Genomic DNA, 13,661 nt, shown 5'->3' on the forward strand with positions numbered 1-13,661 from the left:
CTCAATTTTAAAATGGGACATTACGGCCCCTCTTACCATTGACATTGGATAAAACTTTCAAAATGAAAAGTGCAAGAGTTAAAGTCGTTTGTAACCGTATTTCTCATTGGACCACTATTTTCAATTTTACAAATTACAATTTTCGAAACTCTCTCTTAACTAATAATATCGAAGATTTTTTTCCCCTGATTTTACGGTATTTGTTTGCTTAGGAAAATAAGTTAATGGAAAATTTTAGGTTATTCAACGTAAAAATATATGAAGAAAATAAGGAAAATGTTTTACTCTTTTGAAAAATGAAGACATTTTTTTTCTAAACTTGTTGAAGCCATACTCCACCATTTTGAAAGTAGCAGTCACCCATCATTTTCTCTCATTTTCGGCAAATTATTAGAAACATCTGGTTCTCCATGTCAAATGGAGGACCTTTCATACATATTTTGACACATGTAATCTGGACCCACATATATTATAAGAGGCGCCACTATTTTAATTATTATGTGGGGTCACAATATACGTGTCCAAATGTGAATTGGGGGTCCTCCGAGTGACATGGAAGACAAGATGCTTAATATAAGAACTCATCATTTTCACATTGTAGCTAAACACTGATGATGTGGTTAAATCCTGAAAGTCCACGTATCAACCTGCAACAGCACAAAAGTAAGGTTAAAGGGAGGTCGTTTTCCAGTGAACTTGCTCTGATGTCTAAGTCAGTTTATGAAAAGACTAAAGAATGATTACAATCAGTAAACTAAAAGTTTAATAGAATAAAATGAATCTATCGATTTGGAACTGAGCTTACTCTGTTTATACTGATATCGAGTTATAAAGACGATTATGTCTCTTGTTAATAGTCATTCAAGTATAATTATGGTAACAACTGGATCATTGACTGGTGTACTGAAACTTTCTGAATCAAGCTTTTTGATAGGCATTCGTATTACTTTATTTCGCTGAGAAGATCCCACATGCTCTCTATATCTGAGAGTTGGTTTAGGCCTGTTAGACGCCACGTGGTAGAGTTATATTCTTTTGATATCAACAAAAAAAAATATTTTATTTTTCAACAAAATTGTTTCATTACCTAATACTTTCCAAAATACAATATTTTTTAGTAAACAAACGAATATCATTTTCATTAGCTCTATAATGAAGGATTACCTAGAGTGATCATACTATTTAGGGATCATAATGTTCGATTTTGAAGTTCGGGAGCCATAATGAAAGTGGGTGTAATTTAGGATAAATTACACTTATGGCCACTGAACTTTACTCATTTTAACATTGTAGCCACTGATTTGAATTCTTAACGGTATGACCATTGAATTTTACACTTTTTAACACCGGTGACCACTCAACGCCTCAAAACAACTGTTGACGGCCTCAAAATAAAAAATTTGAAGAGTTAATGATATTTTAAGGAACTTTAATTCTTGAAAATTTTCGTTTTGATATCATTTAACTGTTGTTTGGTTAGGGGAGAGAGAGTAAATTTTTAGTGAGAGAAAGTTCCAAAAAATGTGATTTTGGAAAATAAAAATTGTGGTTTCATAGTGAATGTTGTTCTGAACAACTTTAATTCTTGAATATTTTCATTTTAAGAATGTTAACGGTTATTTTGACGAATTAGTTAAAGTTGAGTGGCAATCGATATTAAAAAAATATAAAGTTTGGTGATAACATCGTTAAGAATTGAAGTTCAGTAGCCACAATGTTAAAATGGGTAAAGTTCAGTGGCAATGATGTAATTTACTCGTGTAATTTACATATTCCTAACAGCTAATCTAGTGGACCGCATCTCTGATTCTTCCCCTTAATAACACTCTCTAGTACTTTTCACTCCCTTCACTCTCTCTCCATGGAACAGCCGTCTCTCTGATCTCAATCCCCATCGCTCAATCAGGTAAATGTTTCTTTGCGCGTCTTTTCTTGCTCTCCGATTCATGAATTCATTCAATTTTCAGAAATTCTGATTCTCCGTTTGATTTTTCAGTAAGTTCGATTGTGATTCTTGTTTTTATCGACAATGGATCCCGATAACAAGTTGTTAAATGTTGGTGTCCTCATCGTCGCCACTCTAATCGTGGCTAAACTCATCTCTGCGCTTATTATGCCTAGATCTAGCAAACGTTTGCCTCCGGTCATCTCCGGTTGGCCGGTTATCGGAGGATTGATTCGATTTTTGAAAGGACCGATATTCATGCTTCGCGAAGAGTATCCTAAGCTTGGTAGTGTATTCACTGTCAATTTAGCTCACTGGAAGATTACATTCCTGATTGGACCTGAAGTTTCAGCTCATTTTTTCAAGGCTCCTGAGGTAGACCTCAGTCAACAAGAGGTTTATCAGTTCAATGTGCCTACTTTTGGCCCTGGTGTTGTCTTTGATGTTGATTACAGTATTCGACAAGAGCAATTTCGATTCTTCACTGAGGCTCTTAGAGTTAATAAACTTAAAGGCTATGTGGATCAGATGGTTATGGAAGCCGAGGTAAGATCCTTTCTGGATCATTTGCTTTGTTTGTGAACTTTTCTGTTTACTTATTATTTATATATTTCATGAATTAAGATGAGAGTATATTCATTTGCGACCTTTTAAGATGTATTGATGGTGGAAAAGAGAAAATTGCATCTGCCTGAAAGAAAAATATTTAGGAATAAATGGCTTTATCTCAGCTTTATCTGTTTATATGAATCCTCTAAACTTTTAAGTAAATGCAGATTTAGCCTTTACAGTCAAACTAGTCTTTTAAATTTGCACCATTATATACAATAGGTCTAAATCTGGCCCTTTTCCCAGTTTTCTGATATGGATTCTTTGTTATTTTAATTTGAGACTGAACCAGCTGACGTTTGATTTTTCAAACCAATTGACAAGAATACAATCATATGATGCATGGAAACCTTGATTTTTTGAAGCTTTTGATATCTGATTCGGAATCCAAACTCTTGAAACTTGTACAAAACGTTTCGGGTTACATTTCCGTAGTTTAAAAAGAAATGGAAACTCGTTTTTTTTTAAATTTGGAACATGTTTCGAATGATGTAATGTGATTTCAGAACTGGATCAATGCTAATCACATGTTTAGTAAATCTCTAATATTTTCTAGATCATCACATACAAATCTTTGAAGATGAAGAAATCTTTGTTTTCCCTCTGTAATATCTATATTTTTATTATTTACACGTTTTCTACAATTCCGTTTTCATTATTTTTTACAAATATTGTTTTCGGATTTACATTTCAATTTCCGTATCCCTTTCGGTTTCCGTGTAACATAGGAATACATTATATTGATTTGTTATATCTTAAGTTGTATTTGCTTGCTAATAGATATCATTTGATAACCATCCCCATAGAGTCCTCATTATGGACATCCTAGAATAAAAAACTATAGGAAATGTTAAATTTTACCATATCTACCGAGAAGCGAATAGATGTGTGCGGATTGTTTGGCAAAGGCAGCGATGACTGCACCTCGAGGAGTCACAGTACTATTGGAAGCTCCCATGAACATGAGGAACCTTATCCGTGATGACTACATAAGAGTCTGTAATAGTAGAGTCATCCCCATAGAGTCCTCATTATGGACATCCTAGAATCAAAAACTTTAGGAAAATGTTAAATTCTACCATATCTACCGAGAAGCGAATAGATGTGCGGATTGTTTGGCAAAGGCAGCGACGACTGTACCTCGAGGAGTCACTACTATTGGAAGTTCCCATGAGGAACCTTATCCATGATGATACATAGGAGTCTGTAATAGTAGAGTCATTCCAGACTTCCCGGGATAGTTGTGTTTTCTACTTTTTTTTTTTTTTTTTTCTGCTTTTTGCATCCTTTGAAAAAAAAAAAAGATATCATCTGTTAACACAATTTCTGCAACTTTGCAGGATTACTTTTCTAAGTGGGGAGACAGTGGTGAAGTAGATCTGAAGTATGAGCTTGAGCATCTGATCATATTGACAGCCAGTAGATGTCTTCTGGGTAGCGAAGTTCGCGATAAACTTTTCGATGATGTTTCGGCTCTCTTCCATGACCTCGACAATGGAATGCTACCAATCAGTCTTCTATTCCCATACTTGCCTATTCCAGCTCACCGCCGCCGTGACAGAGCTCGCAAGAAGCTCTCACAGATCTTTGCAAACATCATAGCTTCGCGTAAATCCGCCAACAAAGCAGAAAACGACATGTTGCAGTCCTTCATAGAGTCAAAGTACAAAGACGGTCGCCCTACAACTGAGGCAGAGGTTACAGGCTTGCTTATTGCTGCTCTTTTTGGCGGACAGCACACCAGTTCGATAACCTCAACTTGGACTGGCGCATACCTCCTTCGTTTTAAGCAGTACATGATTACTGTATTAGAGGAACAGAAAGACCTGTTGAGAAAACACGGAAACAAAGTCGATCACGACGTTTTATCCGAGATGGATGTTCTGCATCGGTGCATTAAAGAAGCCCTCAGACTCCACCCTCCACTGATAATGCTAATGCGATACTCTCACAGTGATTTTAGCGTGACAACCCGAGATGGCAAGCAATACGACATTCCAAAGGGCCACATTGTCGCAACATCCCCAGCATTTGCAAACCGGCTTCCTCATATATACACAGAGCCAGACAGGTACGATCCGGACAGATTTGCTGCTGGGAGAGAAGAAGACAAGGCAACAGGGGCATTTTCATATATCTCATTCGGAGGCGGTAGGCATGGTTGCCTTGGTGAACCTTTTGCTTATTTACAGATAAAGGCAATTTGGAGTCATTTGTTGAGGAATTTCGAGCTGGAGCTGATTTCTCCGTTTCCTGAGATCGACTGGAACGCTATGGTCGTCGGAGTAAAAGGCAAGGTCATGGTGCGTTACAAGCGCCGACAACTTGTAGTTTAGCGAGACAAACAAGACTTGGGAATGTTTTGCAGTTTAAGATATTATCAGGCATTGTAGAACTTGTTTCATGTTTTGATGATTGACTTGTGTTTCTAGGATTTTGCTTTCCTCTCATTAACTTGGTTTTTTTATTGGTTTTTATAAATTTATGATAATTAACGCTACTTGTGATGTCTAGCTTTTGTTTCAACTGTCTTTGTTGTTGAGATTTTTGAGTCTTTTGATTCAAAGTTTGTTTTTTTTACTAAGTCTTGTATACTGGGTCTTTAATTTGTTAGTGGGATAAATAGCGGGGATTTTATTGTTCCTTAAAAATCTGATTTTTTTGTGTTGCATTATAAGCATATAAAAGGCATAAATCCGTATCTTTCATTTTGTGCAGACATTGACAAATTGAATAAAATTGTGAGCACCATTTTCTCAAAAAATCTCAACATTTGTTTGATGTTTTCTCGTTAGGCTTGAAGGAGCATCTGCCTTTAAATAGGGTATCAAAATCGTGTTAAATATATATGTTAACATTTTGGTCATTTTACTCGTCCATTACCTATTTTAACTCTCTGAGAGTGATATAACATGCTTTTTTCTTTTTTTTTTTTCTCAATTCGAGAAGATGTTGACCCATAAGGACGCCATAGCCTTGTCTTTTATAAAAAAAATTTGCAATGTGATATTTCGGAATAGTATTTTAAAATGCATATAATTTTAAAGAGATTATTATTGCAAAATATGACGTAAGAGGATAAACATTTTTAAAAGGAAAAACCACATTGTAGATGGAAAAGGAGTTAAAGTGACTAATGAGTTGGGGGATAAACCCATAAAAATGGTTTAGGGGGTGCCATATGATTTACGCCTAATATAAATACAAAAAAAAAAGATAATTATGTCATGTCAGTCGAGTTGTTTCTATAAATTTTATTATCATGTCAAAAATTGTCACTTCTAATTTTGAATGATTAAAAGTGGAGGTGGTAAAACTATACATGATATAAAATCAACACATAATTTTAATCTTTGAATTTAAATTAGTAAGTAATGCGTTATTGTTGAGTTGACACGCAAATTTTTGAATTGGTTAGAGTTGATTTGTTAACTATAAAATGGTACGAATATTTAAAATTACACAAACTTCTCGATGATCAATGTCAACATATTAAACTAAAAATGACAAAATATTTAATTTTTTTACCATATTTTATACTTTTAAATGTCACCAATATAAGCCATAACCAAAACAAAATGTCACCAATATAAATACATAGTAAATCTGAAAATACAACACAAAATCAATATTAATCCAATTAGATTAATATAATTATGGCACAAAAATTTGAATTGACTTATTTGACACTAATTCGATAATTATCACCCCTAAAGGTAAATTACACCCATAGCTACTGAATTTTATCCATTTTCATATTATGGCCACTGAACTTCATTTCTTCCCAGAATGGCCACTAAACTTATACACTTTTTAACAGCGGTGGCCACTCAATTTTAATTAACTTCTTAAAATGGCTGTTAACGATCGTTAATGACCTCCAAATGAAAATATTAAAAAATTAAAGTTGTTAAGAACGACATTTACCATGAACCCACAGTTTTTATTTTCGAAAATAACATTTTTTGGATCTTTCTCTCTCTAAAAATCACTTTCTCTCTCCTAACCAAACAAACCTAAATGATCTCAAAACAAAAAATTTCAAGAATTAAAGTTCCTAAGAATATTATTAACGCTTTGAATTTTTTATTTTTAGCCGTCAACGGTCGTCTTGAGGCGTTGAGTGACCACCGGTGTTAAAAAGTGTAAAGTTCAGTGGCCATACCGGAAAGAAACGAAGTTCAATGGCCATAATGTGAAAATGGATAAAGTTCAGTGGCCATGGGTGTAATTTACCCTCACCCCTAACTAAAAAGGCATTAAAAGATTAGATAATACTGTAAAAGACCAAAAACCCAATCCTGAGACAAATATATATTTATTTATCCATTTAATAACGAGAATCTTGGTCTGACAGATAACAGCAAGAATAAATTAATTTGTACATCTCAGACCATTAAATCTGAATCTGTACCCAGTCATTTCAAATGCCCTGTACAAACATAAAAATGTATGGCTCATAAAACCAAAAATTAAATATTTTAAAATTTAATTACAAAAAAATCAATTAAAAATAGTTTTTATTTACAGGCATAATACAAATTTTGTTCCCCAAAATAAAGCTTCAAAATCAATTAAAACTTTAAACTATCAAAATCATCAATTAGATCCTTAAACTAAGTAAAAACCATCAATTGAGTACTCATTGTAAGCAAAAATGATCAATTAAATCCTCATCGAAAATCATTCGGTTGAACACACTCTTTTCTAACAGAGATCATTAGAGTCCGTATCAAGTAATCACATCTTCTGATTTTAGGATTGCATAAGGATTCAATTGATTATTTTTGCTTACTTTAGGGACTTAATTGATAATTTTGATAGTTTAAAATCCTAATTGACTTTGAAATTTTAGTTTAAGGATAAAAATGAGTGTTATGTTTTTTTTATCGAAATCATTAATTGTCAATATCCTAAGGTAAATCATGTTGTAAATTATGTTAAATAGATAATAAAGTTAATTCATTTAATTTTTTTACCTCTAATTTAGAGGTTCTGTCGTCGTACTTCCTGCACACCTTCAAAACCGCTCTGGCTATCAGCTAATCTTACAGAGAAATATTTAATTAAACAACAAATCTCCTTTGGATTGTAACAATTTTTACAGTATGAATTAGAAAATAAAAGATGTTAACCTGATATTTTGACTTGAGCATATTGACATTGATGAATGATGAATTTGAAGTCAGCTTGGTATAATGTTGAGGAGCTCAATATCAAACAGCAAAGTTTTATCTATCAAACCCTGGTTCCTCAGCACAAAATCCAACGCTCTCTGCCCCGAAAACGTTGTCGGTCTTGGCGCACTCTTGTTGTAGTCATTCCCCGGATATCCGAGTTCTGGTGGCACAACTATCCTGCATCACTGTCAAATTTGAGCACATTATGCATTCAATTTCTCTTTAAAAGATATAGTTTAGAGGAAGATTTTTCACAGCAGAGTTGAAAACTCCTGGTGCAGCACCTTCTAACTCCGCCCAAAGCCATCCCGGAAACAGCTTCCTCAAATGCCGGTATCACCTGAATATACAAGAAAATGCATCAACATACTGTCAATTTCTGACACGATAAAACAATTTACAGAGACAATCCGTTTGATACGATTATCATTTTTGTTGTATATATATAATATATAATCATACAGTCCGTATAGATTACATAACACGATTGTAACGCAAACCCGTTTTGACACCTTTACTTAAAATATGCAGGAAGCAAGCGAATGTGACTGACTTGATTTGAATTGCAATATGTGAAATTCCATCTTCGGGAATGCTTCAATCACATTTTCTTCTATTATTCCTCAAATCAAAGCTGTTGTGCACGCTTCAAGCTCAATGGACATTCGCGTGTGGGGGTATGTCAGATATTAATATGGAGTGGACCTTTAACTATCAGCTCGAGCTTTTGGTTCAAATGGTTTCATGACAAAAGCTAAGGCTAAAGAAATACTTTTTTCCATTGAGAACTCCAGACAAGATTTTGTTAAATTGGGCAAGGAGGAAAAGCTTATAGGATGGCAATGCCTCCCTCGGATTTGGGTTAAGATCAATACAGATGGAGCTTCGAAGGCTAATGGAAGCAATTTGATCTTTCAATACATTCACTTGAGTTGCTCTAGAGTTTTTTTACCGAAGATGCGTTAGAGAAGAAACATGTTTTATGGGAATAGGAAGGATAATTTTGTCAAAAAAAATCAAATAAATACAAAGTTTTTCGTGAACAGCTCTAAAAATGATTTTTTCCTAAACAGTTGTTTCCATTAAAAAAAAAAAAAAAAAACTAACATGTGTTGCTTTATAAACATAAATACTATATTTTTGTTGTTGTTTGGAGCTAAAAGCAATTTCAAAAAGCAGAAACGAATAACCCCTCAATCTTCGGGTTAAATGCATCATTGCTCACTGAACTTTTATGGTTGTCTCAAAATGGTCACTCAATTTCAATTTGTCTCAATAAAATCAGTCAACTTTGAATTTTGACTCAATTAAATCACTCGGGCAACTTCAAGAGCAAAAAGACACTGAAGTCATAACATGGCTTCCATGTTAGCAATAATCAACTTTCACTGCTGACAGAAATGACATGGGCTATCACCTAGCTAACACGTGTTGTTTCGATCAGCTCGGTGGCAGCCGCGTATCTTCTAGGTGTTAGTCACATGTAGTTTCAATCAGCGGTGAAAGTTGACTACTAGCAGCCGTCTTCCCAGTGTCTTTTTATTCTTGAAGTTGCTGAAGTGACTTAATTGAGACAAAATTCAAGTAGAACGATTTCATCCGGACAAATTGAAGTTGAGTAACAATTTTGAGACACCATCAAAGTTCAGTAACCAACTATGCATTTAACCCCTCAATCTTCCAAATGGACATAAAATCTCACCTCCCGGGATCCTAGTTTGAATTTGAAGAAGTCCTTTTCATTTCCCTGTGCATATCAGGAACTCAAAGTCATAAAGCATAAAAAACAGTCTGAAACTATTGATTAACTTAGCCCCAGAACCATACAAGAAGAAGCATTTCATACCTCAAAAGAACCACCCTTTGTTTTGTTACGAGCTTCAAATATGCGGCCATAATATCCAATGGTGTATCCATCCCAATCAACCTCAATGAAATTCATAGTTTATAATTATCATTAACTACACCCAAGGAATTTGTTACTGATGAATGAGGTAAATTGCACCGCTGAAGTTTCACGTCCGTTTCACAAAGGTCAACTTTATTTTCTTTCAATAGAATCGCTCATTTTCATATTTGATTTCAATAAATTCATTGCAAACCAATTTGTGTACAAAAACTCAATAGAATGTTGACGTGACACGAAAGACAGTTGACTATATTGCCAACTAAGCGCAAGATTGAAAAAGAATGTGGTTTTTAAAAAAAAAAAATTTGTAGCTTATGTGCACTTCATAGTTGTTAAGGCGTTAAGGGATCCTGGAGCCTAATCTCAAGGCGCGCGCCAGAGGAACACGAGGTGCAGAAAAAAAAAAAAACTACATATACTCTATTACTAGTTAAAGCGTATCAATATTTGATATCAACATCTCTAATAATCTATTACTAAGCATAAACCAAAGAAACACACTTATGACCACAAAAACAAGACAAAACCACATAAAAACACAGTACTAAATGTCAAAAACACCAAGCTAAGTTCATACAGTAAAAGAAATCCTAGTGAAAACAGATTTACTATTCTTATGTACGAAAAAAAAAGCCGTAGTGGAAATATGTTACTGAGGCGCGCCTTGACTTTGGCTCCGAAGCCCGGGCAAGGGGCACAAGCAAGAGCCTTTTAAACTGTCCCTCACCTTGTGCAATCAAGGATCACTACCTTGAGCCTTGCGTAAGGCACGCCTTTAACAACCATGGTGCACTTGGCTGTCACGTTTTCCATGAAAGCTAGACATGTCCTATATAGCTCTTAGTTAGTGGCATATAATCAACTGTCTAAACTGCCCCGTCAACGTTCCATGAGTTTTTGTACACAAATAGGCTGGGATGACTATATTGAAATCAACTGTGAAGTTCATTGATTTTATTAAAAAAATGAAAATCAATAATCTTTGTGAAACACACCCCGAACTTCAATAACATGCTGTGCATTTTACCCCACTGACGGAAGAAATGATCTTAACTTCAAAACTCAAACTCATTATTTATCAACTTATCATCATATCTTTGCCAAATTCCTTTCCAAAATACTAAACATGAAATGCAACTTATAAGCAAATAGATAAAAAGTATATTCCCCTACCACAACAATCTCTCCCATCTTAGGCTTGGGACCGTCTCCTACTCGCAAGTCCTGCATTCTTCTTGGTTATGGATTGAAACACGAATCTAAGCACTGTTCTGTAGCATATTGTTGCAGAAGACAAATCTAAACTCAGATAACTAGTAAAATATATATAGTCAACCTTATACTGCAGTCCAGATTCAGTTTCTACATAGTCTGGATAACGCATCTTTGACTTCCCATAATCCTTCCCCCGAATTGCAGGCACTGCATCCACAGAAATAAGGCACAGAATAAGTCCTTGATAGAAATATCAAATATGGTATGAACCGAATCAGATAGAGTATTGGTTAAACAAGTTTAATATGCACAAATAAAAATTGTAAAGTCATTCTCAACAAAAGCCTATGAGCAGATTGCCGATACTAGCTAGGTTTATAAAGATCTGGAGAGTTTTTGACATTGGGGAGAAATTCTGAACCTTGTGAAGGAATATACTTATGGCCACAGTTGTTAAATGCGCAAGGCACACTAAGGCGCTAAGAGGTTCAGGAGCCTAGGCTCAAGGCGCGCGCCTGAGGAACACGAGAAGTAAAATAAAAAATATATACTCTATTACTAGTTAAAGCATACAAATATTTGATATCAAATGTCAACACCACATAAAAACCTAATACTAAATGTCAAAAACACCAAGTTAAAGTTCATACTTCATACTTCATACGTCATAGAGACATTAACACAAAAAAAAGTAAAAAAAAAAACTAGTGAAAACAGTATATGTTACTATTCTTATTTGCGTCTTTTCATATTCTTATTTAGATCAAGGGTTAAGATTAAGTTTATTTAAATTAGATTAATGGTTGAGATTAATCAACCACTTGTTTTACACAAAACAGTAAAGAAAAAAAAAACCTAGTGAAAATAGTATGTGTTACTGAGGTGCGTCTTGACTCAGGCACCGAAGGCCAGGTGAGACGCACAAGGCGAGAGCCTTTTAAACTGCACCTCACCTTGTGCAATCAAGGCTCACTACCTTGAGCCTTGCGTAATTTGCGCCTTTAACAACTATGATTATGGCCTTGGCATTTCCAATACCAACTCACACTTTCATCACAAGAATCTTCCTCTCAAGTGAGAGTCTCTACACATTGGGTCTCAACGTTGCTCACCCTCGAGCGTTTTTTTTTTTTTAAAACTACAACATCACCAAGTGTTGATCATTGACTCTACAAGGCGCACATCTAAATAAAAACATCTAGGCAACAACTTGGACTTATCCCTGAATCACCACATAACTCTTCTTTATAGGAGCATTACCTTTTGCATCATACTCCTCCCAACCCCAACCAACAGTTCTAGCAGTTCTAATACCACTTGTTTGGATCCGTGGAGCTTTTTTCACGGAGGCAAAACTCTGAACCTTATAAAAGCATACACTTACACGCTTGACATCACATCCAACCCAAACACATAACTAAGAGGTGAATGAATCTTTCCTAATTATATAATCTTCACTTGTCTCATATTGAATATGAAATTTCTCTATGAAAAAAAATTCTGGAAAGAACAAGTCATTGAAATAAGAGCTCACGGGGGAATTAAGGCGATGAAGTTTTAAAAAAACTAATTGATGATTACTTACTGTCAGCGAATTCAGAAGCCATAGCTACTCCATCAATGAAAGCATTATACAAAACTCCACAAGCTAATCCAGTGGATAACATTACAACTTCTCTTCTCCGAATGTCTCTTTCGCAACTCATTGCGCACAATTGAACTACCGAAACCGAAAACTAAAATCAGTTTGGTAGAAACAAACAAAATTGAACTACGGAAGCGTAAGAAATTGAGAAATGCTAACCGCAAAGAGGAGAATCGGAAAAATCACGGTGTTGATGAAGTGATTGAGCAGGAACTGCTCTGCGCCATTTCTGCAACGTAAAAAGTAGATGTTTGTTTAACAAAATGAAGAAGTAAGAAGAGAGAATTCGATGAGTAGGAAGCTTCACATACAGTAGGTGAAGCTTTGGAAGACGATAGAGTGAACGATTGGGGAGGAATTCCGATTCTAACTGCTGCAATGGAAGCCATTGATTCCTGTCTAAAACGAAAGGGATTGCATTTACTGAGTTAATATTAGTTTTAGGACGCGGGAAGATTTAGGCCTCACCTCTATGGCCTCGCCCCGTTGAATTAGATAGCTATAGACTTTTTAGTATGGATCCAGCCCACCCGAGCCGAATTTTGGGTCGGTTCATGTTCGGTTCAGTAGGAAAGGATAGACTTCGAGCTTGGTTCTAGCTAACATTCGAGCTTGTTCATGTTCGGTTCGGTAGGAAATGATAGACTTCGAGCTTGGTTCGGTAGGAAATGATAGACTCCGAACTTGGTTTATTGAAAAAATTATTTTAACGTGAGCTTCTTGCAAGGAGTTTGTTTATTACTCACGAGTAGATCTGTCAATTTCGTGTTCGAATCGTGTTTGTAAACTCAAACCTAACTCAAAAACTTTCGTGTCACAATCGTGTTAACCTATTCAGATTAGTATCGATTTCGTGCCGTGTTTTCGGATTACGTGTAATTTTGTTATATATATATTAATGATAATTTTTAAAGTACTATTTTTGAAATACATTATGTTATTTTTATATTAGTATGTTAACTTAACAATAATCATTCGAAAAGTCCGCTAATATCATGTTAAGGGGTCATGCAACATGTTTATAAATTTAGGAGGTTGGAATTATATTTGTAAATAACAATTATAATTTTATTATGGCCTAATGCATACCCAGCCCCCTAAAGTTGTCCGTTTTATTCATTTAACCCCCTCACCTTACGGGACAACCCTTTAACCCTC

The 13,661-nt window shown here is 35.0% G+C and overlaps 2 protein-coding genes across 7 annotated transcripts; one reads left to right on the plus strand and one right to left on the minus strand.

The window, feature by feature from the left end:
- Positions 1-1,804: 1,804 nt before the first annotated feature.
- LOC136205921 (sterol 14-demethylase) lies at positions 1,805-5,067 on the plus strand. Of its 2 annotated transcripts, none has more exons than XM_065996774.1 (3): positions 1,805-1,906; positions 1,997-2,491; positions 3,895-5,067. In XM_065996774.1, exons 2-3 carry the CDS (start codon positions 2,030-2,032, stop codon positions 4,888-4,890), a joined length of 1,458 nt encoding a protein of 485 aa, XP_065852846.1. In that variant the 5' UTR covers positions 1,805-1,906; positions 1,997-2,029; the 3' UTR covers positions 4,891-5,067. The 2 variants fall into 2 exon arrangements, with proteins under 2 accessions (XP_065852846.1, XP_065852847.1); XM_065996775.1 differs by having other exon boundaries at positions 1,815-1,906; positions 2,001-2,491.
- Positions 5,068-6,265: 1,198 nt separating this feature from the next.
- LOC136207056 (peptidyl-prolyl cis-trans isomerase FKBP19, chloroplastic) lies at positions 6,266-12,965 on the minus strand. 5 transcript variants are annotated; one of them, XR_010676550.1, is made up of 11 exons: positions 12,815-12,965; positions 12,663-12,732; positions 12,444-12,578; positions 10,980-11,065; positions 10,817-10,867; positions 9,581-9,661; positions 9,437-9,481; positions 8,019-8,074; positions 7,690-7,911; positions 7,534-7,564; positions 6,266-6,986 (listed from the first exon to the last, which is right to left on the minus strand). XR_010676550.1 is itself a non-coding variant. In XM_065998316.1 (9 exons), exons 1-9 carry the CDS (start codon positions 12,890-12,892, stop codon positions 7,740-7,742), a joined length of 774 nt encoding a protein of 257 aa, XP_065854388.1. In that variant the 5' UTR covers positions 12,893-12,965; the 3' UTR covers positions 7,603-7,739. The 5 variants fall into 5 exon arrangements, 2 of the variants coding, with proteins under 2 accessions (XP_065854388.1, XP_065854389.1); XR_010676549.1 differs by having other exon boundaries at positions 6,268-6,986; positions 7,534-7,572; XR_010676548.1 differs by having other exon boundaries at positions 6,270-6,986; positions 7,534-7,596.
- Between the last annotated feature and the right edge of the window lie 696 nt (positions 12,966-13,661).

This window comes from Euphorbia lathyris, chromosome 9, assembly GCF_963576675.1.
Source record: "Euphorbia lathyris chromosome 9, ddEupLath1.1, whole genome shotgun sequence".
NCBI classification, from domain to species: Eukaryota; Viridiplantae; Streptophyta; class Magnoliopsida; order Malpighiales; family Euphorbiaceae; genus Euphorbia; species Euphorbia lathyris.

Excerpts from the sequence above, each read along its gene's own strand:
- LOC136205921 (XM_065996774.1), top strand. The coding sequence starts at position 2,030 with ATGGATCCCGATAACAAGTTGTTAAATGTTGGTGTCCTCATCGTCGCC. Across the intron at positions 2,492-3,894 it reads AGATGGTTATGGAAGCCGAG|GATTACTTTTCTAAGTGGGG; the intron begins GTAAGATCCTTT and ends GCAACTTTGCAG.
- LOC136207056 (XM_065998316.1), bottom strand. The coding sequence starts at position 12,892 with ATGGCTTCCATTGCAGCAGTTAGAATCGGAATTCCTCCCCAATCGTTC. Across the intron at positions 12,733-12,814 it reads CTTCCAAAGCTTCACCTACT|AAATGGCGCAGAGCAGTTCC; the intron begins GTATGTGAAGCT and ends TTTACGTTGCAG. Across the intron at positions 11,066-12,443 it reads GGCTTCTGAATTCGCTGACA|TGCCTGCAATTCGGGGGAAG; the intron begins GTAAGTAATCAT and ends CTGTGGATGCAG.